Source organism: Dysidea avara, chromosome 14 (genome assembly GCF_963678975.1).
Source record: "Dysidea avara chromosome 14, odDysAvar1.4, whole genome shotgun sequence".
Taxonomy (NCBI): Eukaryota; Metazoa; Porifera; class Demospongiae; order Dictyoceratida; family Dysideidae; genus Dysidea; species Dysidea avara.
Window position 1 is genome coordinate 7,046,209 of NC_089285.1, and position 26,327 is coordinate 7,072,535.

Below are 26,327 nucleotides of genomic sequence, written 5' to 3' on the forward strand. Positions count from 1 at the left end.
CTCTTGCGTTGCTTTGTGACTCATCTAAGATTTTGGCAATCAGAAAAGGGGTTCTTGTTTTTAATGCTACACTTAATGTCAGCTAGGTACACTATGATGTTTGTGAAATGTTAGGGTAAATGATGCTTGTTAATACTCTTTACTTTTGATGCCATACCAATTTCTATGGATCCCTGCATTGTGCTGCATCATACATTAGCCAGCCATCTCCCTAGAGAACTTGCATCCTTTACTTAAATCCAACAGTAGCTGACTTAATATAGCTCTTATAGATCTTCATAAATAGTGTTTTCAATGCATTGTATGTGCTGATTTACATGCACAGTAATCAATCAATCAACCAATTAATCAATCAGCATAGCTACATTGTAATGTCTTGTGAGCTTACAACATATCTGTATTGTATTTATTTATTTATTAATGCTTTACAGCACAAGTGCTGAAGGTCTGTAGGATACCTGGTCCTACAGCCTGCTCAAATACTTTAGCTACATAAGGTGTGTTTGAAAAGTTAGAGAAAGGAGAAAAAATCCATGACTGGACCTCAAACCTGTAGCCATCCGATTTACGCTCGAACGCTTACAGGAGTCTACCAGGTGGTCAGGATGTTTTCTCCTTGTTATTTTCATGTAATTATATCCATAGGAATTCTAGAGAGTAACTCATTATCTCTAAGTACCCCAAGTAGAACCAAATGGACACTAGTTTGTTTATTAATGCTTTACAGCACAAGTGCTGAAGGTCTGTAGGACACCTGCATGTAAGTCTGAATATACAGAGTGACCTTACCACACTATACATAGTCATATAACCATCAATATACTAATACTTGTCACCATTATGTATGTGGTCAGTTATGCATATCATCATAAACCACCATGGTGATACCAAGAATAAACAAATATAGACATTGTGGTTTTTAGATGAATCAAGTTTTCCATGAAATTGCCCATCTGTATATACTTTTATATTGGTTATCTAGATTTTGTTACGCACTAAAAGCTTCATTTTGTACTGTGGGTGGAGTGTTGTTAAAAGTTGAGCATCAATGGGAATTACTAACTGTATATTCTTATCTATTATTGTTGTGTTTTATGTTTCCTTTCCCAAATGCCAAGGTTTGTTAATTTGTTGTGTGTATGATGTGTTGTAGCTCAGTAGAATGGCCAAGTGTGGCATCAAGTCACACTCAATTATTTTATTATACCACTCTCTGCTTAGTATTCATATGATTTCTTAGTCTATAGATTACATAGTTTCCTTTCATTGGCACTTCATTGTACTCATAAAATTTCTGTTTTTAAGTACAAAGTTTGTGATGCATAGTGTAGGAAAATTATAATGTAATAGCATAACACTAAGTAGATAGCAGATCAGGGATTTTAGCTGTATGCAGCTAATAGTACACAATGAACCACAGTGTTTCATATGTATCATAGCAAGTGGTAATGCATAATTCAATGTAGTGTACATATTGTTTGTTGAAGTGTAAACAGAAAGTATATTCCACTAATCACTGTACAAGTATTGTTAGGTAACAGTTTGTACAGTGTGCACATGATGTGAACAAGAAAACAAATGGTGCTTACGCGCGTGTTTTTGCCACTAAATTTATGTATACATACCACAAAAATGCATTCTTTGTGGAGGTGTTAACCACATGTGTAAACTGACAAGCCCAATACATTTATCACATGTGTGAGTCACATGTTATGCATAAGATTAACAATAATGTGCGTGCTATCATAATGGTTTTGGGTGTGGTCATAAATATGCAAAAAATATATATATATATATATATATATAAGGGTAAGCAGTCAAAACTTTTGGCTTCTATAGAATGTATAAGAGCCAGTTGAATGTAACTAAAGAACCATCTATACAAGTGCCATAAGCTAGCCAACTACATAAAACAGCTGAAGTTTCTTGCACATCTCTGAAAACTATAAAGTATAAAGCAGAAGTTGGATTAAAGACCAAGGAGTTACAACGCAAACCAAGTATAGGTTGTTGCACTGCACAATCACAGCAGTTGTATTGATAGTACAATTTGGGGGTGTCAGAGTAAAAGTGAAAGTGGTAAGGCTCAGTGTAGGAGGATCTAAGGGCATGCCCCCAGGAAAATTTTTGAGAATTACTTTTGAGATGCTATTTGGAGGCAATTTTGAGCTGTATTACTAGATATGATGCTGGCTAGCTACCTGACAAGTGTTCAATAATTTAACTGGACAATAATCAAAAGCACCTTCATAATGCTGTTTGACTCTTACACCTACCTTTTGATCATGAGTTATTAATTGAGAGATGAACTGTAAGAAATGTTTCCAAAGTATTTACAAAGAGAAAAAAAGCCAAAGCTAAGCACAAATATAATTATTTTTAGAGGCACCTAATACGGACTAAGTCGACATGAAAGTAGTGAACTTGCAATACTTAACATTTATTTCATGGCAACAATTGATGGAAACAGCTATCATCTAACTTGTCTTTCACTCAAAATAGCTTCTTCAGATTTAGCTTCATCAAGTTTGAAAGTTTTTTTTTTAATTTCAGCCAAAAAGTGGTGAGGCTCTGGCCTCACTGGTCGCACCTACTCTGATGCACTTGAGAATTTATTGTCATGCCTATAAGTTGCTTATGTAAACTAACTGAATTTTCTTGGAAACCTACATAGATAAATTAGCAAGGTACAAACCCTTTAACCAAATTAAAGATTGAGTGAATACAACACAAAACTTGATCCCAAGCAAAACCAACTCTGTTGATGTAGTCTGGTTCTGCTTTGTTTCTATGCGATTATCAGCTTTGGGATTTGCACACAATTGTAAAACTTAATGACCCATACAGCCAATGCTTGAAAGAGTACAGCCATCCATTTAAAACTGCTACATATTCAGAAAAAGATGCAATATTATAGGGTGGAGGCCAAGAAATGGCATATTACTGCCAACTAGTGCCCTTTGATAGTTATCACACATCTTTTACAGAATATGTAGCCCTTTTAAAAGGACTGTACCAGCTCAGTTGTTTGGAATTGGATGATTATGTGTTATTTGTGATGATTACTGTATTAATGGTGTTTTGGAATACTGTATGTATACTTGTAGGTTCACCAGATATTCGTTTGGTGGATGGTGATGGTTCATATAGAGGTAGGCTAGAGATCAGACACACTGGAGAAGGAGGACCAGAATGGGGAACTGTTTGTAATAAGAATTTCAATTTTGCTGCAGCGAGTGTTGTGTGTCGTCAGTTGGGATATACAGGAGCATATCGTGTACAGTCATTTAGGAGTGGTCCAACTGGTGGTGTTATCTGGCTAGAAAATGTTCAATGTAATGGAAATGAGGTATCAATAATGGACTGTAAATATGATGGATGGGGAAATACTAGCTGTAGCCATCATGATGATGATGTGGGGATTATTTGCATAGGTGATTAATTTTGTAATTGTAAACTTTTAGTTATAACAAGAATAGAAAGTATACATGTTAGCAGAGATTACAAATGCACCACTGTAACATGTAAACATAGAAATATCACCAGTTAACTGTAGTAAAGATGTACCAATCATGCAAGTTTTAGCCAAACTGACAATTGTTGCACAGGATTTAGTTTAGAAATTTCTACTAATGCTACCAAAAATCTTATTGCTATTGAAAGATGGATTAGTAGTTTCACAACTAAGCACAAACTAACAAATGTAAATCCATAGTGTTTATGAATGTGGAAGCTATTGATAGTGATATAACAGTTCTCAAAACATACTTAGCAGTTTCTTATAAATAAATCACCTTACTGGTGAACAATAATAATAGCCATCCAATTATAATTGTTATGGATCTAACAAAAGGTTGCACATTTCCAGAAATTATCCAATTATTTATATCAATGTATTCTACTATGTATAGCTAAATCAGGATCAGTCCAAGTATATTTTGAAAGAAGTCAACTGTATTCGAATGACCGTGTTGGCAGTGTTGAAATATTCACAATTGGTAATTGGGGTAGCATAGACTACTACAGCAGCTGGAATACCAATCACATGCAGATAGTTTGCAGACAACTGGGATATGAGTTTGCTACAGGCAACTACCCTAAGTGTACTACATGTGACAATGTCCCACGTGCTCATGTATTTCCTACTAACCTGTGGAAAACTAGTGTTAAGTGTGATGGAAATGAAGCATCACTGATTGATTGTGATGCACATGACTGGTCATTGGATAGAGTGCATACGGCTACTTATGATGTAGTACTAGTCCATTGCAAAGGTAAATGCATTATACTATACTATTGCAGTTATTTGTAATCAGAATGTAATGTGCAGTACTATGCATGTGCATAGCTGCAAGAAAACAAACTAGACAAATAATAAGAAGACCAGCATATTATGCAGGATATTTTTGTTGCATTATTACTGCTAGTCTGATGCACACAATGATACAGCTGAATTTTATGCTAACTTTGTTTCAACAGAGATACTGGTAACAATAACTGATAATGAATATTGAAACTATGGTTACCGGTATATATTTACATATGCAGTATGCGGTATTGTACCCTCATAGGCATGGGGCCATGCATGTCCACTTTCATTGGACAATGCTTGCAACTAAAGATTCTCTAATAGAGCAGTCAACCATTCTAATAAAACGTTCACAGTTATCTTGAAAGTAAGTACTTGATTTGTTTGCAACAGCAGAGTAAAAATTGTATAAAATGGTGTCTCAGAGCTTAATATACAGTTGGGTAGACTGGAGCAATGTGAGTAGTTTGTTGCTCAAGGAAACAACACAGAATTGGCATAACTGGGCATCAAACATGGAACCATTAAATTATCAGGCCACACACACACACACCCGCGCGCGCGCACGTACGCACACACACACAAACACAGACACACGTTCACATACCGTGATCATACATGTACATAAAATTATTTGCACTTACACTAGTAAATTAGATAAGCAGGGCAGGTGGAGCTCATTGAAGAGAAATTTGACATTGAAATGAGTGAAATTTGATATATATATATAGTAGGCATAAATGTAATTTATGGGGGTCTGGGAGTATGAAATGTTAGAAGAACCTGGTGGCCCATTGGTGTTACCTGGAGAAGCAGCCCACCTAGCTCTAACGTACCAGGTGTAAATTCTCAGGTGTTCTTGTATGGCTTAATGATGTTGGGGTTGTACTTTGAACTTTGAGTTCCACAACCTCTCTCCATGAGACCTCGACAGTCCTCCTGTGGGTTACTAGTCTTGCTCCAGGAAGATCTGTCTGCACAAGATTCAAGTATCTAAATGGTGCAGACATCTCAGTGCTGGCTTACCAGGTAGCAATAGTTGCATTTTGCATGGGTGCTGGAGACTTTGCTTTGCTTTGTGGCTTTGTATGTTTGTGTGTGTGTGTGTGTGTGTGTGTGTGTGTGTGTGTGTGTGTGTGTGTGTGTGTGTGTGTGTGATGTGGTGTGTGTGTGTGTGTTGGTGAGGCAGCATAGTCAAGTAGCTAAAGCAGAAATTGAGAGATTCCAGCCCAGTTCCAGGTGTGATGCTCGGTTATGTTCAGGTACTCTACCCAGCTGTTTAAATGAGGACATGGTGGCTTGATGTCAACTGGACCGGAGAAACATACCACCCAGTTGTAACATTGCCACCCAGCAGTAACTTTCACCCATTATACACAATGGGTGAAAGTCCAGGTGGGATTTTGGGTGTCAAAACCTTCACTTGTGACAAGGTATAGTCTTGCCCCATCTCTGCACTGACTCTTAGCACCTGAAACGTATCTAGCGCAGCAGCCAAAGGACTTGCCTTTGTGTGTGTGTGTGTGTGTGTGTGTGTGCGTGTGTGTGTGTGTGTGTGTGTGTGTGTGTGTGCGTGTGTGTTCCATGTTCATTGCCCACTTATGCCAATTTGGTGCTGTTGTTTCCTTGAGCAAGAAATTTTATTCAGATGTATATTGGTAACCTGTGACCTGGTGTCATCTGGAGAAGCAGCCCACCCATCTGTAACATCAATGGGTGCTTGGTGTTTGCTAGGGAAGCAAATTCCCAACTGATGTTATCTCAATTAGCAGTGTTAAGGTCATTGTGGAACTTTGATTTCTGCACTCTCTCTCATTGAGACCTGGACAGTCCTCCTGCGGGTAACTAGCTCTGCCCCAGGAGGATTTGCCTGCACAAGGCTCAAGCACCTGAGCAGTGTACAGTCATCCCAGTGCTGGTTCGCTGGGTGGCAATAGTTGCGTTTGCACAGCTTACACTTTTTTTGCTGTGTGTGTATGTGTAGCATATATAATCAGTGAAACATTGCTTCAACCATAATACAGCAAACTGATAGTTGTTTGTCTCTCTGCTTTTAATTATTTTGCAATGCAGTTCCTGTACAAGGAGGATGGTCAGAATGGAGCTATTCACAATGCAGCCATACTTGCTTTGGTGGAAAACAAGTGAGAACTAGAATTTGTAATAACCCAACTCCTCAGAACAATGGAGAACCTTGTGTTGGAAATTCATCTGAAGTTGTTGCCTGTGGAAGCACATCCTGTGGTATGTATTCTTAGTACCTATCATCAGTAATTAGCTATTTATTTATTAAAATCAGTTTTTAAACTAGTAAACCAAAATAGAATAGGGCTGAAAATTGTAAGCATTCTAAATTTAAGCATTCTGTTATCAGGCACTCAATGTCTATGCTAGAAGCACTACAGGATGCGACAAATTAAATGCTAGGTGTCGAGTTATAAAACTTGTAGCTACTTTGCTATTGTTTACACTCACTTTACTGTATATGCATTTCAAAAACTAGCTAAGTGCATAGAAGTCTCATAAAATTATGTCTGTATTCCTTAGATACCATAAATTTAAAACTTACAATGTAACTGTCAGCTTTCAACTTTCAAATCTTTTCTTTTAAAACTTGCAACTTTCAGGTATTAATTGTCTGAATTAATTGTAATTTTAAAAAAATTCAAACATTCAAATTCTCAGTCTACTGTTTGTTTATGGATTAATATAGATGTGCCATCAATGAATAAAGGCTTTTTGAATATGCTTGATCATGTATATGGAATAATATAGATACATTTTAAAATGCAGACAATTTTGCATAGCATGTGTTTTAGTTAGACAGAGTATATGCTCCCAATACTGATTCAGGTAATCATTCCATTGTTGCATGACCTGTATGCAGCACAATCCTACTAAACAGGGGCAGATCCAGACTTTTGGAAAGGAGGGTAAAAGTGAACTGACCCTACAAGGAAGACACACCTTAGTGTGCAAAAGCACACTACCTTATTGTGCACACTAGCATGCATGCGAAGCACGCCAACTTAGAGGGGGTCTGGGACACTCCCCCCAGGAAAATTTTGAAGTACCTTTATTATGATGTTTATATAATGTAAAATATGGGCCAGGGTTTCCAGCTACCCTCCTGCTGAACTATTTTATAATATCCTGTACAGCAGCTCTACACAGTACACACTTATGTGCACTCAAATACAATGGTGTATTTGCTAGACAGGGAAGATTGGAGAATGTACTCAATGCAGCTCCCTTGAAAATGCTGAAGGTTTATACATTTAATTTTAATAGATTTTGGTGTGCACAGCTATACCTATTTGGAAAAAATCAAAATAAAGTTACTGTTTGTGTTAAAGGAATTTTGTTTGATTATACAATGCCACTCATAAATGCACAGCTAACTGTGTACCTACTTTTATACAACATGCAAATATATTTAATTGTGGGTTTTAATTGGCATGTAGGCTGGCTGTTGAGAGTCTTGGAAATATGGCATTTATATGGTAGAGACTGGTGGCAGCTATTTGCAGCTAAAAGTCACAATAGAAAGATAGATGTGATTTTCATAAAACATATGGAGTACAATTGACATATATACTAAAACTTTTTGGAGGGAAGATCAAGAACCTCCTTTGACCCACTCCTAATCTGCCACTGCTGCTAAATCAGATGGCAGATGAATATCATAAAAGAATTACAGCTAGTTTCAGTTCTTTTACCTTTGACTAAAGTTTAAGCATGCATTGCTTTTCCACTCTTCAAAGCAGGAGTTGCCACCTCTGCACCCTCCCACCCCTATTTCTCTGCCCCTAAAGTTTATCTATTTTTTCATAATGATTTTCACTGTGTAACGGAATGTACCAATACTTTCTATACTGACTCAGTGTACAGTATGTAAGTATTGGGACTGGTAACACAAACATTACTTTAATTGAAATAAACACTGATCATATATTTGTAACTCCTTCCATATACACATCTGTATTTGTGACCCGGTCTGCGAAAAGGGCTCTTATAGCCTTTCCAATTATCCATGTTTGGCTAATCATAACTCCTAATCTACTAAAGCTATCACCATGTAATTACACCCACAGCTACTGCCAGGTTAGGGTCGTTGAGTGACCAAATTGTAGGCTTGTACCATATTCACCAGTCAAGTTATGGGTTACCATATATATGCAATTGGAAAGGCTATAAGAGCCCTTTTCGCAGACCGGGTCACATTTAGTAGTGTACTTTATGAAGCATGTTATTATTTGAACTTTACATAGCAATGCCCCAGATAATAAAAATATCTACAAATCAAGAAGTGATATCAAACCGTACAGCTGAGTTTTGCTGTAATGCAACTGGAAAACCAATAGCAACTTTTCAATGGCTAAGACATGGAGTGCAGTTATCAAGGAAACAGATTAATGTGGCATACTCAACTGTAGGAAGTGTGTGTGATGATAAAAATCTACCTAGCTTATGTAACTCATCCAGTACTCTGCAGATATTCAACACAACAGCAACTGATGGTGGAGAGTATACTTGTGTTGCTACAAACAAAATTGAAAGTGTAACAGCACCTGTGAATTTAACAGTTGATGGTAGGATACACACTTTGATTCAATATTACATGTAGCAATTGTATACAAACTGCATACATACCTACACACAAGTAATATCATTTTATTGTTGTCAGATATACAATAGGATTGGTTATGTCCATCATTGAAGCCAAATCCCTTCATTTTTTCTGGTATTATACAAAACCAATAGCAATTAAGTGATTGCTTTTAAGAAAACTAGTGCAGCAGTAGGAAAGTCCTGTTATCCAGAAAAGCCGCACTTCTTTATGTTTAACACATAAAAGGTTTATGAGAAAATCACTTAGTTTACTACAATCCATGACTAATTCATTCATAGAATACAATCATGAACAATTTGTTTATGCAAATGGGTACTGGTATACAAATAGATAAATGCATGATTGTATTGCAGGAAGTGTGGCCATACAGCTCAGCCTGCAGCCAATGGCTGTAGGAACTTCCTTTGTTCAAAACAATTTGCTGCAATAGTGCACATAAATTGTTTTTGTGAAAGCTATTGCAATTGTTTTTCCTTGTGTTACAGTCATTCCTAAAATTACTAAAGCACCACTGGACACAAATATTTTATCAAGTGGAGATGTCAACTTTACTTGCATTGCTATTGGCAAACCACGAGCTACCATTACTTGGTCTAGAAACACCAACACCATTACTAACAATATATATAAAGATATTCCTGGCATTATAATTAACAGTATAGTGGGGAACTGTACAATTGATGATCCCCTGAGTCAGTGTTTGTCATCCAGTACACTCCAAATAACTGATGCTGCAGCTGTTGATAGTGGAGAGTACACTTGCATTGCTACCAACAAAGTTGGGAGCAATGAAAAGACTGCCAAACTGATAGTAAATGGTAATAGTGGTTTAAGTGTTTATACAATGAACCAGACTTCAATAGACTGTGTACATAAAACCAAAAGACATGACAATGTGTTATGTAGAGAGATGCTGCATGTGTATTCTATGAAGGATGCAATTTTCACACATTCTCAGCTTGATTGTGCCTGGATGAAATTGTACAAATCATTTTCTTTTGGGATAGGACACTTCCCATACCAAATGTGAGCTTTGTAAGTTAGTCCAGCCATCCTTGAGATATAAGTGCAACTTTAAGTTTTTCATCCATAGTTATATAGCCATAGTAATAAATAAAGAATGGTGGTGAACATATGAGAGTTAATACGTTAATCAACAAGCTTACATTTCTGCTTATCATAACATTGATGAGTGAATTAGTTCTACGAAGTATTTCTCTGCACTGTGACAAGTAATGATATGTAAATTTTTCCTCTACCCTTAGCCAAATTATTTATCATTTCATCATTAGTAGAAAAATAATCATAATTTTAAAGAGAAAATCCATACAATGTTGTAATTGCAAACACACTGCATTTGTTGTTACTATTTAAGATGTTCTAGATGTATTTCCATGTGTTTAACGTTCTATATATTTTTTCCACAGTTATACCGGCTATTATTGAGGCACCTGCAGACCTCTTGGTCACAGTACATGTACATGTCAACTTTACCTGTACTGCAGGTGCTAAACCAAGATGTGCCATTTACTGGTTTAGAAATAATAGATTGCTAAGTAACAACAGCTTAAGTGATGGAGGTGTTCCAGTGATAATAACCAGCAGCACAATTGGAAGTTGCACCATTGCAGATCCTCCTAGTCAATGTGCATCAACCAGTACACTGCTGATATTTAATGTTGCATTAAGTGATGGTGGAGGGTATACTTGTGTTTCCAGTAATGAATTTGGAGCTGACAATTACACGGCTTTCTTATTTGTCAATGGTAATTGCTTGTGTAATGTATTAATTGCGTTGGTATAATAATGTGCAGATGTAGCGCAAGTCATCATTAACCAAACATGACTCAATAATCCTGAATGTAACATGACAAACTGTTCAACAAAACTGTCCTTGGTTTTTTTGAGTATTTCTAAATTATGTGCAGATACAGTTTAAGTTGCCATAAACGAAACATGATTCAATTACATATGGACAAACCGTTTAACAAAACTGTATTCAGTATAATGCCAAGTAATTAAATCATGCCAATTAACATCACATTATAATTTTCTATTCGCAAAACTAACAAGTATTCATTGTCAAACAACAATGATCTATTAATCATGTTAATCAATAATTGTAATGTTTTCTTTATACTGATGTGCAAATTGGTAAGGTCTAGCTTATATGATTTATATGTGATCTAATGTAAAACTAATAATCTGCATTACGTACTTGGTTATCTGCCCCCTCATTGCATTTCTACAGAACAACCTGATATTATCAAATCTCCAATAAACAAGTACATTACATCAAGTGGTAATGTTAGCTTCACTTGTACAGCTGCTAATAAACCACAACCTTTAATTGACTGGTTAAGAAACGGCAAGATTTTGAGTAACAACAGTTTAAGTGATGGAGGTGTTCCAGTTGTTATAGTGACAAACAGTAGCACTGAACATTGCGGCATTAATGATCCTCCTATCCAATGTGTGTCATCCAGTACACTAACAATATTTGATACAAGAGTTGGTGATAGTGGGAATTACACTTGTTTGGCTACCAATGCATTTGGAAATGACTCAAAGCAAGCTAGTCTAATAGTGAATGGTAATGACGATGAAATTACATGCAATTTATTAAAGTTACACACTGATTGCCATTTTTAGTGCTGGCCAATCACTGTCCCCCTTTTGTGTCAATAATTTAGTTACACTATCATAAGTGTTGTGTTGATCAGATCTTCATTCTTCAGCTCAGAGCCTCCTGCAATTCCTTTGATTGAGGAGTACTGTATATTAGGGATCACGGAGAATTGAACCTTTTCATGAAAAAAATAAAAATCAGAAGAAACCAGCCTCTCAATACATCCACAGTGCCTTGGCAGTATTGTAAAGTATTGGTAAGGCAAACTAAGCTCAAAGGTCCTTCAGTGTGATCCAAAACACTTAACTTTCAATAAACTTAAGACTTTTAGTAGAAATTTCTGCTGATTGACTAACTTACTTGCTTCACTACTAATCAATAACAACAACTAATACTGCGGGCTTAATGTTTTCACTGCTAGATGTCACTATCATACAGCCTGACAGGTGCCTTTTGGAATATAACATAGTACATTCAGTGCATGCATCATTGACTTACCTTTGTCCTCCTTTGTGTCCCTTTTTTCAGTAATAGTGCAAGACATAAATTCATGATAGTGTACTATATGGCTTCCCTGTGATTGTCTATTTCGTTAGTGGCTGGTTTGATATTTGTCATCTGACTATGCAACACATATAATCAGCCACAAATTGTGGTTCCCAATTGTATGAGGCTTTAAAGCAAAATGCTAACTTTGAAGCCACAGGTATTTCTAAGGCCCTTAGTGAAATCTTACACTATAACACTCAATGTGGGATGGAAGAGCTGCTACTCTTGTTATGGGGAAAAACTGGACTCAAGTGTGCCATACAAGACTCCTATAATCCCATACTGTAACTTTTTGCTGTTGTTTATTTATAAAATTGTTACTATAACATTTTTTTATTATTCTTATAGCAATGCAATTGGTTATTTTCAATGTAGTATCCTATTCCTAGGGGCAGGATTTGGGAGAGGACTGACTTTTATTCTGCTGGCCACATGGTTGATACAACCCATACACACAATATTTTTCTGTGCAAGCATTCATAATACCAATGGCGGATCCAGGATGGGGCATTTGGGGCAAATCCCCCACCTCACCTTGTGGAGGACCCATATGTACTTCTGATTAAAATAGCTACTAAACTTTGTCAGGCCAAGAAACTCATGAAAATATGCACATTTTATTACAAATTCACCTGAAACCAAACGAACCAAAGTCAAATTAACTGTGAAATTCTCACCTAGCCCTCCGTACGTACTACGCGCCTCTTAAAATAATTATCGTGTTGCTGTTGTTTAAGACATTCAAAGCCTTTCAAATAGCTTTTAAGACTTCACAACCATCTGAAAAGACCAAAATGGCAAAAATCAACAGTGAGACACTACTAAGAGGTGATTATTTGCTACTTCAAAAATGCAGCACTGGACCAGAGAGAATCTGGCTACAACTTAACCTGTTGTGCCCCTCCCCTTGCTAGCTCCTGGATCCGCCCCTGAATACTTTCCAATGAATACCTATAGTACGTACTTCTAGTGCTGTGATGCAGGTGTCCTGCATACATGGTATATACATAGCCTTTAAATACTCTTAGCTGCAATGCTACTACACTGACTTACCTGATGCCTTATAATTCGACTATGATTAATGTTACAGGCTTGATTTCTTCACCATTCAATGTTGCTACATCCTGAAACATGTCTTTTACCAACCACAGCAGCTACAGTGCATGCAGGAGTGTATCTAGATCTGTTCCATCGTACACCCTCGAAAGTGCATCACTTCACTCCTGAGAACTAATAGTGGTTTTACACATTATACATCTTCTCTTTCTTTAAAGTAAGGTGTGAATGTAAGCTTAGAGCTTCCATTTACTGCCACGTGCCCTTCAGTGTCTTTCTTTTACATGTCATTATGCATGTCTAATCACTATTTATTTATTGTTCTACATATGCAGTTATTCCTATTATCACTGAGTCACCAGAAGATGTAACCATACAGTCAGGTGAAAGTGTCAATTTCTCCTGCAATGCTGCAGCTAAACCACGAGCTGTCATTACGTGGATTAGGAATGGTACTATTCTGAGTAACAACAGTTTAAGTGATGGAGCTATAATAACTAACAGTACAAGTGGAAATTGTACTATAACAGATCTTCCCAGTCATTGTACATCATCCAGCACATTGCAGTTGTTCAACTCAATGCCAATTGATAGTGGAGAGTACATTTGTGTTGCAGCCAATGTGGCAGGAAATGATACATTCACTGCTAACTTAACAGTTAATGGTAAAAACATATTGTTTAGGAAGTGGTTACTGAACAGAAAGGTTCCTATTTTTACGTCTAGTAATTGCCCCGAGCATTCAACTTTAGGGGACGTGAAAAGTAGCATTAGCGTTAGGGTTGGGTTCGGCTTTGGTTTCTTCTTCACCTTTAGGTTAGTTCTTCTTACTATGTATAGTGAGACTGCTACATGAGTAACATTAATAAGGTAGAAAAGTAGGGGTAGTGGGTAGCTAGCAGCGGTGGCACAGTGGTTAGCACACTGCCTACAGTGCCAGTAGTCCCTTTCAATTCAGTAACCACTGCCTATTGTTTAAGTACATGCATACTCTACACAGTGGCAGATCCAAGGGGGGACATGGGGGCATGACGGCATTTCCCCCCACCCCCCCACACACTCACACACACACAAGAAAAAAGTATACAAGATTGAGATACTCTAATAGAGTAATCAGTCAAATACTCTAATAGAACAGTCATCATCATATATATAACACTATTGAGAATCTCTCACAGTTACTGAGTATGAAACAATTAGCACTTGCATCACTATCTCATGCATAGGCACACTTAGCCTGCTAAAAATAGTTTTGCAAATGATGGTCCTTTGTATGCCATTCTTTATAATTAGGTCTATAATAATTATAACTATAACTAGCTGCTGAGCTGCTCATGACTGTCACTTATCCCTATACAACTCATGATCAGTGTGGTCTACATAAAAGCAGTATGATTAACGTATTTTCTTTTGTGTATAAACCACTCTACATCAAAATGTTTAGTCCTGAAACATAAAATAGCATTAGCTCCATATACCTATTACCCTGGTGCGGCCCCTTGCCAAACACTGGATTCGACCCTGTCTACAGTACTTTATGCACGTAAACAAGGATAAAATAGCTAGTCCCAATGTTGGAGTGATGAACAAAATAAATATGATGAGAATTACTTACCAACAAGAGTTCATATAAATATTATAAACTCTTGCTACCAGAGCTCATAGGTAGGGAGAACAGAAGGAGCTTGGGGTGTGTTGGTCATTGCAGACTTGCAGTTGCTTGTAAGAAAGAATAAGATACTTTAAAGAGCTATTAGAACAGTCACAGTTTTACAGCTTAAAACAAAATTGTAAATAGTTGCTAAAATTATCTGAACCATCAAAATAAAACTAGTCTGATATACTATCTCAAATACTATCCCCCAGCAATACTGTTCCCCAGTTTATGTCTATTATGTGTGACAGTGTGAGGTATAACTATCTTTGCCAAAATGGCCTCCATGCAATACCTCTGTTACAGCTACTGTGTTAAGTACATGTGTATATACGTATATAAGCTAGTCATGTTGGGATGATTTCTTCATGTACTGCAAATATTATCGAAAAATGTGTTCTTTTTAATGATATTTGTATTTTGTATTTTGTAAGCATATATAGATTGATTTGCTAATATTTTCTCATTCAGTTGTTCCAGTCATCACTCAACCACCAGTAGACAGAAATATCACAGCAGGTGAAGATGTCAACTTTACTTGTACTGCTACTGGTAAACCACGAGCTGTCATTAGCTGGTTCAGAAATAATAATGAACTAATGAATAATAGTTTTAGTGATGGAAGTAGTCCTATTATTATTAATGATATTAAAAATGGAAATTGCACGATTACCGATCCTCCTAGTCAGTGTGTCTCATCCAGTATCCTTCACATACTCAATACAACAACGCCTGACAGTGGAGTTTATAGTTGTATTGCCACTAATAAAGCTGGAAATGCTACAAATGAAACAAACTTAGTAGTAAATGGTAAGTTATCTGTATGACTGCATGTTATGTAAGTTAGCTTGTAACAGATAACATCATAAGGTACAGTGCAGCATGAATAGGTTTGAAAAATTGCACCATCTGTAAGTATCATACATTCAAAGCTTTAGAAGAATCCATAATAGGAACACATTAATTGATTAATTTGCTGCATGTGAGATTAAAAGTTGGGAATTATGCAGCCCAGAGCATCTGACCTAACTAAACTACACTCAGGACACATACAACCACCAACAGGACAATAGAGACTAACAGACTCACTATACATGACTGAATTTATTCAATTTATCAATATAGTGGTTCCTACTATTGTGCAGCCACCAGGAAACAAAACTGTCAAGTCAAGTGAGGACTCCAGATTTACTTGTACTGCTACTGGTAAACCACGGGCTGTCATTAGCTGGTTCAGACATAATATGCTAATACATAACAATAGTTTGGGTAATGGAAGTGTTCCAGTTATAATAACTAACAGCATATTGGGAAATTGTACCATCACTGATCCTCCTAGTCAGTGTGTGACATCCAGTTCACTACAGATATCCAATGCCACAGCAATTGATGGTGGACAATACACTTGCGTTGCTGCAAATGTGGTTGGAAATGACACAAATATAGGAACTCTTATAGTCAATGGTAAGTATGTGTGTTATGTGTTTCATGTACATTGTTGCAGTAAGTAGCCTTTCATCTAATACTGTTTTGAGCATTAATAATATGTTATAGGTAAACCCCAACACTAGTCGGATATTATTGTTATCAACCCGAGACTGAGGCAAAGCCGAGACCAGGGTGTTGATAACAAAGATATCCTATGAGTGTAGGTGTGGTTTAAATGGCTTCTATCCCAGCACATGACTCTCAAACAATGTGACAGTTGCTAAAATAGAGGCGTTAATTACAGACTATCATGCTTGTTATATAGTAGGTTGATTATAGTGTGTTTGTGTGTGCGTGCGTGCGTGTGTGTGTGTGTGTGTGTGTGTGTGTGTGTGTGTGTGTGTGTGTGTGTGTGTGTGTGTGTGTGTGTGTGTGTGTGTGTGCATGTGTGTGTGTGTGTGTGTGTGTGTGTGTGTGTGTGTGTGTGTGTGTGTGTGTGTGTGTGTGTGTGTGTGTGTGTGTAAAGAGTCCATGTGAAAAGATTAAGATTCAACATTTGCCTTATGGAAGTGTTTATGTAGCTGCAGTTTTATATCTGGTGGACAATATAGTAATCATGACCATAATGTATTACTATGGTCATACATCAGCAATGGACGTTATTTGCAGAGTATATTATCCAGTGAAGAAGTAATGCTAGTAAATCAATGATAAAATAATGCTGTAGAAATAAGGAAGTGAAGGGAAATCCAGTCGAGCCTGTGAACACAGATTAGTTAGAATGTATTAAGGGAATTATTGCAGGTTGGTATGACAAAGTGGGAATAACCTGGAAAACTTGATGCATGTTGCCATGAGAGAGGTGTTCAGCAGTAATACTGATTATGCCAGGTAGATGAGTGGTAGTGATGTAAATGTTGAAAATTAATGTACATTAGATGGGACTTGTTTGAGATGTTAATATGTAACAGTTGAGGTTTACCTTAAGATGCTGTGCAATTTACAGCATAGACATTAACTCTTGGCTAGACAGTAGCTTAGACTAGTAGACACATATGGCTTTACAGCATGCCATGATCTAACTGCATTTTGCACCCCCACAACACTACTAAATGTGCAATATCATTACTTTACTTTCAACACCTTTGCTATAGTGTATACATACGATCACCATTAATTATAACATTAAATATATATGACAAAGGTAAAGCTATTCAAAAGGTGGAAGTTACCTTGGCTGGCCTCCTTCAAGCCATCACCTTTCCTCGGGAAATTATTAAGGACTATTTTACAACTTTTAGGATGTTGGTGAAGTGTTCTCAAGTTCTTTATCTTTGAAAGGCGAGTCACTATGGAGCTTGCAGTTATTGGCCACCTACTGATGCTTAGAATGGTAGTCGCATTAATTCTTCCACTTAGAAGTAGTAAGATCTGGTAGTCCAAGGTGATTCTTTTCCAGCACTGGTGCAATGATTGTTGCCTCCTAGCTTGTCATCATGTCATGGGTCTGGTAATAGCTAGTTGTCATTCAGACATCACAGTATAAGCATTTGTAATTTCTTTCCACTGTTCTAGACATAATCGTGCTATCACCTGAGCTGTCTCGTTACTCTTTACACCCAATGAACCTGTTGACTGTTGCATCTGTGTGGGCTTTGATTAATATGTACTCACTGAGCATTCTAGTTAATGCTGTCCTTTTCTTTATACAATGTTGAAAAAATTGTTCAGTATGTATACAATATTTATGTAATAGTAAAGCTGACAATCCATACTACGTATTTAATATGATAGATGCTTTCACCCATTAATTATATTCTGTTCATATTAATTTAGTGGTTCCTACTATTCATACTATGGCCAAGTGGAAAATACTACTGCTGGATAATGCCAGGATGAATTGTAATGTAACTGCAAAACCGCTAGCTAAAATTAAGTGGTTCAGACATAATAAGGAGTTGATAAGTAATTATACTTTAAGTGATGGAGGTGTTCCAATTATAATAACTAACAATACCATGGAAGATTGCACCATTGATAGTCCTATTAGTCAGTGTGTATCATCCAGTACACTACAGATATCGGATAGCAGAACAGTTGATAGTGGAGATTACATGTGTGTTGCTACCAATGTGGCTGGAAAAGATGAAGAAATAGTGTCATTGGTAGTTAATGGTAATTCACTAATGTTAAACATGTCAATAATATTTTGTATATATACATCTTACATAGGAAAATTATGGTAAATCTTATCTGTTCATTAATGCTATACAACTTATGGAAAGCAATGGATTATGGTTCTCACTCATGCATGCAATAAAGATATTTATAAGAAATAAAACTATTTGACAAGCATCAGGAAAACTTAAGAAGCTTACTTTAAGTACGGATCATAGAAATAAAAAGTAATGAAGCAAGAAGGGAAGTCACCTACACCTGCAGCTATGTAGCTAAATGCACATTTAATTCCTCTTATGTACGTAGCCAAAATTTTAAAACCCATCAATATTTACACATTCATAGTTGGGAGATATGCAATTTTGAACATTTCAGTATGACATAATATAGCTTGGAAAGACCAAAAGCTACTGTTAGAAAGTTTCACCATGAATACTAACTACTGGTACAATCATGATGTTTAACACTTTTTCATGACTGTATCTGTAACACAAGGACATGACCATGGGTGGTGGCTGGGGTATCAACTATAAACAGTTGAGAAGGTAACAATAAGTTTCCAGCTGTATTATAGGGAAATTATGACCACCTGAACCACTCAAAGTGAAAGAAATCAGTTTAAAACACATCTGAGAAATTGTCCAAGGGTGTCAAGCTTGTGTTCCAGCTGGCCAGTGGCATTCCAAGGCACTAGAATGTTTCCAGTGGTTGTCACATATTTCTGGAAATCCACCATGAAAAGCAACCTGAGTAAACTACTGACATGGCTGAGGTGCAAATGTGTAGTGTTTTGGTGTGACTATCCATTTCTGATGAAAGGTCAAATTCAGTGGTGTGAGCAAACACCAACAATTTTCACAAAGTTAATTTGTTCACATATGCAGCTTGATTACTAAAATAGAATTCATTACTGACTACTGACAACATCATTGCAGCCATTTTTCAGCTGCCACTTTTGATGTCACAATTTTCAACACCAGATATTTTTTGCAAGCTACTCTCATTTTACAGCTTAGTTGTTTTGATATGGAGTAAACAGTGAAACCTGTTACTCTAGGTACTTACATCTGTGTAATCTTTATACCTGGTAAAGTTCCACAGTACTCCTAAACTCTGGTGTGAATGTTTGGGATACATTGATAATCAGGGCACTATTAATAGAGGCATCCTGCATTGTATATACATACTATGTAAATTGAGTGATTGTGTTTTATCAATATTATTTTTGTTGCAGTTAAACCTGTAATAACTCAACCACCAGTAGACAGAGATGTTATATCAGGTGAAGATGTCAAGTTTACATGTACTGCTACTGGTAAACCACGAGCTGTTATTAGCTGGTTTAGATATGATACCAAACCAATACACAATAACAGTAGAAGTGATGGAGGTGTTCCAGTTATAATAACTAATTCCACGATGGGAAATTGTACCATCACTGATCCTCCTAGTCAGTGTGTGTCATCCAGTACACTACAGATATTCAACACAACTGAACGTGATAATGGAAAGTACACTTGTGAGGCTACTAATGAAATGGGACGAATCTCATCATCTGCTAAACTTATAGTTAATGGTAATTGTTTGGTTGCATACAAAATGTATACACCGCATGTAGTTTTAAAAGCAATTAGGAGTCTCAGCAATAGAACTCTGACACAACTAGCTAGTTGATTTGCAGCTGGAAGTTTAATAGCAGACATTAATCACTAATTCACTGGGCTAATTTTGTATTAACTAGTCATGTTTATGACTGATTACAGAATTAAACACATACGTATCATTTGAAGCATGTTTAATATCTCTATACTGGCAGTTAATGAGTTAAATTCCCATATCAAACAGTCGTGCAATTGTAATATGCATGACTAAGCTGTTAGCACAAAGTAGTAATTAAATTAGCCATACATGGATTTTCTATTTGTTAATAAAAGATTTCCTTTTATATACTATGTGTTATTTACATACTTTTTCTTAATGTATTTGATAAACTTATTGGACTTGTGATACGTAGCAATACGTATTTGGTTTACAATTACCATCTCTCCTGTGATGCTCCTTGTTTTGTAGCTTTTAAATTGATTTCTATTTCCTTTTTCGTTCCTTTTAATAGAGTGAAGACTACCTCTTTCTGGCCGTTTAGTGTCTTGTTGCCCACTCACTGTTCTATATTGCCTTAGGTGCTATTCTATCACTATGGACATAAACCGTATGTTTTAACCATAATCAGTATTGTGAGTATAAAACTGTTTCTTACAAGCATTCCATTTAATTTAATTTTCTACTGACTAACTGACTGTTACTTTCTAGCTCAAATTTGGTAAACTTGCTACAAGGATAAAATTCTTCACAATTCAGCATTGCTTAGGCCCAAGTAGGCTTTTTGCCTACTGCTGCATCTACAGTACATGTATTGTGGACTTACCATTTATTCTACACCATTACATATAGGTGTTGATTTGTGGGTAGCACTATAATGAACTTTGTGCTAGCTAGAATTGTCTGTCAGTTCTGTAGTAAGTGGACTAATTTAAATAAGCAGGAAAGAGCAAATCCTTGAGATTACTACTATACCTCAATCAATTCTTATTTTTTAAAACCACCAGTCTCACTTCTTCTTGATTACTTGGCAGCAATTACTTGGCAGCATTGGTTACATGTAATCAAACCCAAATATACAGTCAGAGTGACCTGAGATGCTTTTAACAAGTTATTATGGAATGCCAAACTGAATTTTCTGCTGACTAAGTGCCACTGGTGAACTGATGCCCAGGGAACCAGCACTGTGTGCACCACTCACTCACTCACTCACTCACTCACACTCACTCACTCACTCACTCACATACTCACTCACTCATTCACTCACTCACTCACTCACACGCACACACACGCACACACACACACACACACTCACTCACTCACACACACACACACACACACACACACACACACACACACACACACACACACACACACACACACACACACACACACATACACACACACACACACACAACTCATGCACATGCATTATTTAGTGCATATATATATAACCAATTGATTGATGCTTATCAACATCTTGATTGTTTTATACTACAGGCAGTAAGAGTACTAAGAATGGGATTTGGATATCTGACTATTTTTTGACAGTTGGTATTCCCACTACTGTTGCTATGTCACTAGTACTGCTATGTACATGTGTACTAATAGCTATCCGTAAGTGTGGTTGTATTTGTATATGTACAACAATATTAAAGCATCATTCCAATTGCACATTTGCCTGCACTAAGTATCAACTCAATTCCATACCACTTGTATGAAAGCAATAAATGGTGCTGAGTAATATACCAGTTATTTTTATATCCACATTGTCTGTTTTGATACTGACTAATTTCATAGCCACAACATTACTCTGAATTTGAAACTTTTAAAGGCTGGATGATGCATATATGGAAGATGATAAGCACAAGTGTTTATACACACAAACCTGTGAGCTGCAGGCCTGAGGGCAAGTGTAATGAGTACCTGTGGTGTAACTAATTATGTTCCAGTGTGGGAAACTGCAAGCATGTTTTGCCAGTGTATTTTATATTGGTCTCTGTAAATTTTGATCATGGATAATGATGTAAGAATGACGACATGGCTTTACCCAGACCCAACATACATGTAAAAACACAATTAAGCATGCAGAAAGCTTTAATTGTGGGTAAGCAAAATTAAGCACAGAGTATAACTTCACTCTTTTTTAACAGTAGCTATATTTACCATATGCACACATAATCTTGTGTCATTTCGTTTCCTTGACTGATCAGTTCTTTTGCAAATGATTGTGTGTGGTATCACTCACCTACAATGTGGCATTTGAAACTGCGATTGACCTCAGTCATTCAAAACTGTCTGTCAGTCTTGGTGGGTAAGGATGGGTGGGTAAGTCTGTTGACCACAAACTGCATTTTAATTACTGTCATAATTAAGCTTTAAAATTTCATAAAGTTGGTGGGCAATAAAGTACACGGTGGGCAGTACATACCTCAGCTGTACTTTATTACTGTACTTTATGGAAAAGTATAGTTTTAGTTTGATGTCACACACACAAAGGTTCATAAATATTGTATACTATATATAGACAATAGTCTGTTGAAAAGAATGTACATGTGTATATGCTACTATATGATCATACAAAGATTATATAACAGCTTTTCAGCAAAAGAGAGTGATAAGTTAGAGGCTATTTAAATAAAACAAAGTTTAGTTCTCCTTACTGGATTTTTTTGTTTTACATACAAAGGAGCAAAGCACAATATACATGACTGGCAGTTCAACATTTCCAGAAGTTTCATTTCCCAACACTATTAGTAAACACTAATTTAGTTATTTCTCTAGAACAATTGAAGATTGGAATCACTTACCCCACCATTTAATTGAGTTAAAGTCAGTTGATTTATTTGTAGTTAATGTAATTACAAGTAAGCAGTTAGCTAATCATAATGTATGTGTGTTGTATTTGATTTTTCTTGGGGCTGGTCCCCTGGACGCATCAGTAATTACTGGCTGTCCAGTACAATATAAATAAAACAAGGCTCTATATATTAGCTCCAAAACTGCATGTAGCAATTAAAAACTTGATTAGGTGTTGATGTAAAGCCAAAGCCATCATTTGCACAGCTCTTTGTCAATCCAGTAGTGATGAGCACCAGTGTTTTTTTTAGAAAAAAACAGCAATTATTTTATTGGTTTTAAGATTTGCTAAGCTTCAACTATGATTTACTTTAATGCAGAGCTATAACCGTGTCAGTAAACTACCACAAAAGATCATGAACTACTTTCATGCTCTCAGGAAAAGTTTTTACAATTAACACTGGAGCAGCATTTTAAAGGGTTGCTGCAAATAGATTAAACAATTATACTATTTGCAGTTATTAAAACGCATACAATGTAACTACTCTATACCATTTTATTATGGTAGTTGACTGCTCTATTAGAGTATCTTGATTTTTGCTGCAAGCATTGACAAATAAGGGCCATGCCCTGCTACCCCTTCCCTCAACACACACATACATACACACTCATTTCCACCACTTTTGTAAACTACTGTTTATATACTAATGCTTTACACATACAATATGGTGGTAAAAATATATGAATTCCTAATCTGTCATATTTTAATAGGGAGAAGGAGCTCAAGCTCGAGACACCACGGATATGTCGAAATTGAAGAGCAAGGGTATGTATAAGTAATTTTAATCTATTATCAATTTGTTTACAATACCTTGTGCACCATTGCAATGTGTGGGCTAATGTTAGTCACTCACTTGTTATTCTCCCTTCTGACTATTGGTTTCCATTTCCCTGAGTACTCTTCACCTCCCACAAGCTGATGATTGTGAGGGTGGTTTGGTATGTGTACAGGGTTTCAATTTCCTTTTGGGATAAATCTCCAACTCTACTTGAGGCAAATGTGAAAAATGGACTTTAATTTGAAACAACAGATACTTGGGTATAAGGAAGAATTTGGTGTCAGAAATTATTTCCACTCCACCAAGTTCTTCATACTCAAGCATGGGTATGGGCGCAATTTATGTCTACCCTGATATGCAACTGCCATCCTAGGTGAGACCCCACACTATCACTTTCCCTCTATCGGGAATGGAGGTGCTGCATCGCAGTCAGAGCTAGTATTGCTCTGTTTGTGAATGGCACAGAAAGGGGCACAAGCCTGCAATAACAACAGTGAGCCAGAATATAGGTGCAACTCCTTTGGTTTTGTTGTAGCCAACATGTGTCAATATAGCAGGCAGCATGTTGGTACTCCAAGTGTGGGAGGATAGCATTTTACAGCTTTTGCAGTGTGCTGAATTCTGGTAGCATTCATGTCCCTTTAAGTGGGTTAGCATTAAGTTATGGCCTGGTGGCTGTGGTAGTCTGGTCATGGTGGTGGACAAGCAATATCAATGATGTGGTCTGTTAAGAATAACACATAGCAGAAACACACGTACAGCATAACGGTAGCTAGTGTAGTGAGCTGTGTGATCTGCCATCATGTACAGTATGTACGTGTACAGTATGTACGTGTACAGTGCAATAGTTATGCACACACACAGGTCGTGCATGCCCACTTCTTTATACATACATATACAAAAAAAATCAGTGCCTGTATACTATACTCTACAACAATATGTGTGAACCTATGGACATACACATTAAATGTTTAGCATATGTTCAATATTCCATTGAATATTTGAAAATGACCATGGTGCTGTGTGGGCTGCTTATAAGAGGACTACTCTTGTAGCAGAACATTTTCATATACCTAAAGTCAAAATAAAGCCAAGAATAGTCTGCTTAGCCACCTAGTATTGCACTGTGAGGAAATTCTCTGAAGGTGAGCTTATGCATGACACACTGGTGTCATAGTGTAGCAGCTACAATCATAGTGTAATAGCTACAAATAATTATTGTTGTGCTGTGCAAGGTAATATGACATTCTGGCTTCAACAATATTATTAATGCACAGTAGGATCTGATACCAAACTAGGAATATTGGTGTCAATCATTGAACTGTTATGGATTCATTGATAATATGCACCACTGCAGCTGCTTATTTCCAACATATAGCCTTTGATATCTACCATGGTATGACTATAATGTGCCACCATGGTTTTTTTTTATATCTGATCAAAATCACACAGTATATCAGATGTGACTGATAGCATAAGGCAAACTCAGTTATTCCTGTGAAAGATTAAAGACTACAGTAATACAGGCCATAAAGAGGTTATTGCTCAAATGAAACACAGTCTAAAAATCAGTGCTATGACTGCAGTTATACTGTGCTATGTAAGGAAGGCATGCATTCAAAATGTGTTTAACAAACAGCACAAAGAATTCCAAGTAAACAACTCCTTGCCAATTGATGGCTTCTGAAGTTAAAGTACTGTGGTACAAGCCACTTAATTCTGTATGGTACACTAATCATATGGTTATCATTGTTATTAGCATTTATCCTCAACATTGCCTTGGCCTCATGTATATGGGTATAGTTATTACAGTTAGCAATTGTGTTCAATTATAGTGAAAAGAAAAAGGTGCAAGTTAGAAGACAACAATCAGATGATGAAGAACGACTATCAGATGATGGAGAGTTAGCTTAATTATTTACACATTATGTAGTTATATACCTTCTGGTTCTTTCTCCCAATAGGCCTCTCTATGCCACACTTACATGATCACCCAGAAGCCCGTAAGTAATTATTTAACCCATCATATACTATCCACCTCATATTTCAAATATTTCTGTAGAAATGTTCGAGACGACAAAAGTACAAATTAATGGGATATGTCTTTTTTTCATGAGTGTAGAATATTATGTTGTGTGTGTGGTATATCTGAATAATTATAGATTAAATGTGTTTGATAATGTATAGCTAATAAATACTCTTAATGATACTGTCACATACTACATTTTAGCATGGGAAAATTACCCCTTAGTTGTAGCTCTTTGTCATGAAAGTACCGTATAGCCTGAATATTTCAAGGGAGAAATTTTCGCAGATTTTGCGGTTTTGGGGGTTATCAGCGAAAATTTTAATCTTGAAATATTTAGGCTTCCATTATAGTCTAATACATTTTGGGAGTGTTTGCAAATCCATGAACATTTTGTTTTTAGCAACATTGCTCAACCTTGAAATATTTTCCCCTCAAAATATTTAGGCTATATATACGGTATGTAATTCACTATGAATCGTTAGTATATAGTGTGAAGGGAGCAGTGTTATACAGTTGCAGATAGGAAATAGGGCATGCTGTTCACAGGCCTCAGAAAACAGAATTTTGATTTTGTAGGTAGCTAAACCCATAATACTTTATTAAAGCATGCATTCAGACTAATTCC

The 26,327-nt window shown here is 36.6% G+C and overlaps 1 protein-coding gene across 1 annotated transcript; it reads left to right on the top strand.

The window, feature by feature from the left end:
• Positions 1–981: 981 nt before the first annotated feature.
• Positions 982–25,888, top strand: LOC136244240 (hemicentin-1-like). The gene is made up of 18 exons (XM_066035795.1): positions 982–1,118; positions 3,108–3,434; positions 3,912–4,274; positions 6,383–6,553; positions 8,581–8,901; positions 9,428–9,760; positions 10,370–10,708; positions 11,194–11,535; positions 13,512–13,841; positions 15,302–15,640; positions 15,956–16,294; positions 18,095–18,433; positions 19,671–20,012; positions 21,536–21,652; positions 23,606–23,660; positions 25,509–25,577; positions 25,638–25,676; positions 25,736–25,888. The coding sequence occupies exons 1-17, from the start codon at positions 1,049–1,051 to the stop codon at positions 25,660–25,662; spliced, it is 4,221 nt and encodes a 1,406-aa protein (XP_065891867.1). The 5' UTR covers positions 982–1,048; the 3' UTR covers positions 25,663–25,676; positions 25,736–25,888.
• The last annotated feature ends 439 nt before the right edge of the window (positions 25,889–26,327 follow it).

Bases quoted from the DNA above. Each gene is read 5' to 3' on its own strand.
- LOC136244240 (XM_066035795.1), top strand. From the start codon at position 1,049: ATGGGAATTACTAACTGTATATTCTTATCTATTATTGTTGTGTTTTAT. The intron at 1,119-3,107 runs GTTTGTTAATTT...GTATACTTGTAG, and splicing joins TTCCTTTCCCAAATGCCAAG to GTTCACCAGATATTCGTTTG. The intron at 21,653-23,605 runs GTAAGTGTGGTT...ATATTTTAATAG, and splicing joins ATGTGTACTAATAGCTATCC to GGAGAAGGAGCTCAAGCTCG.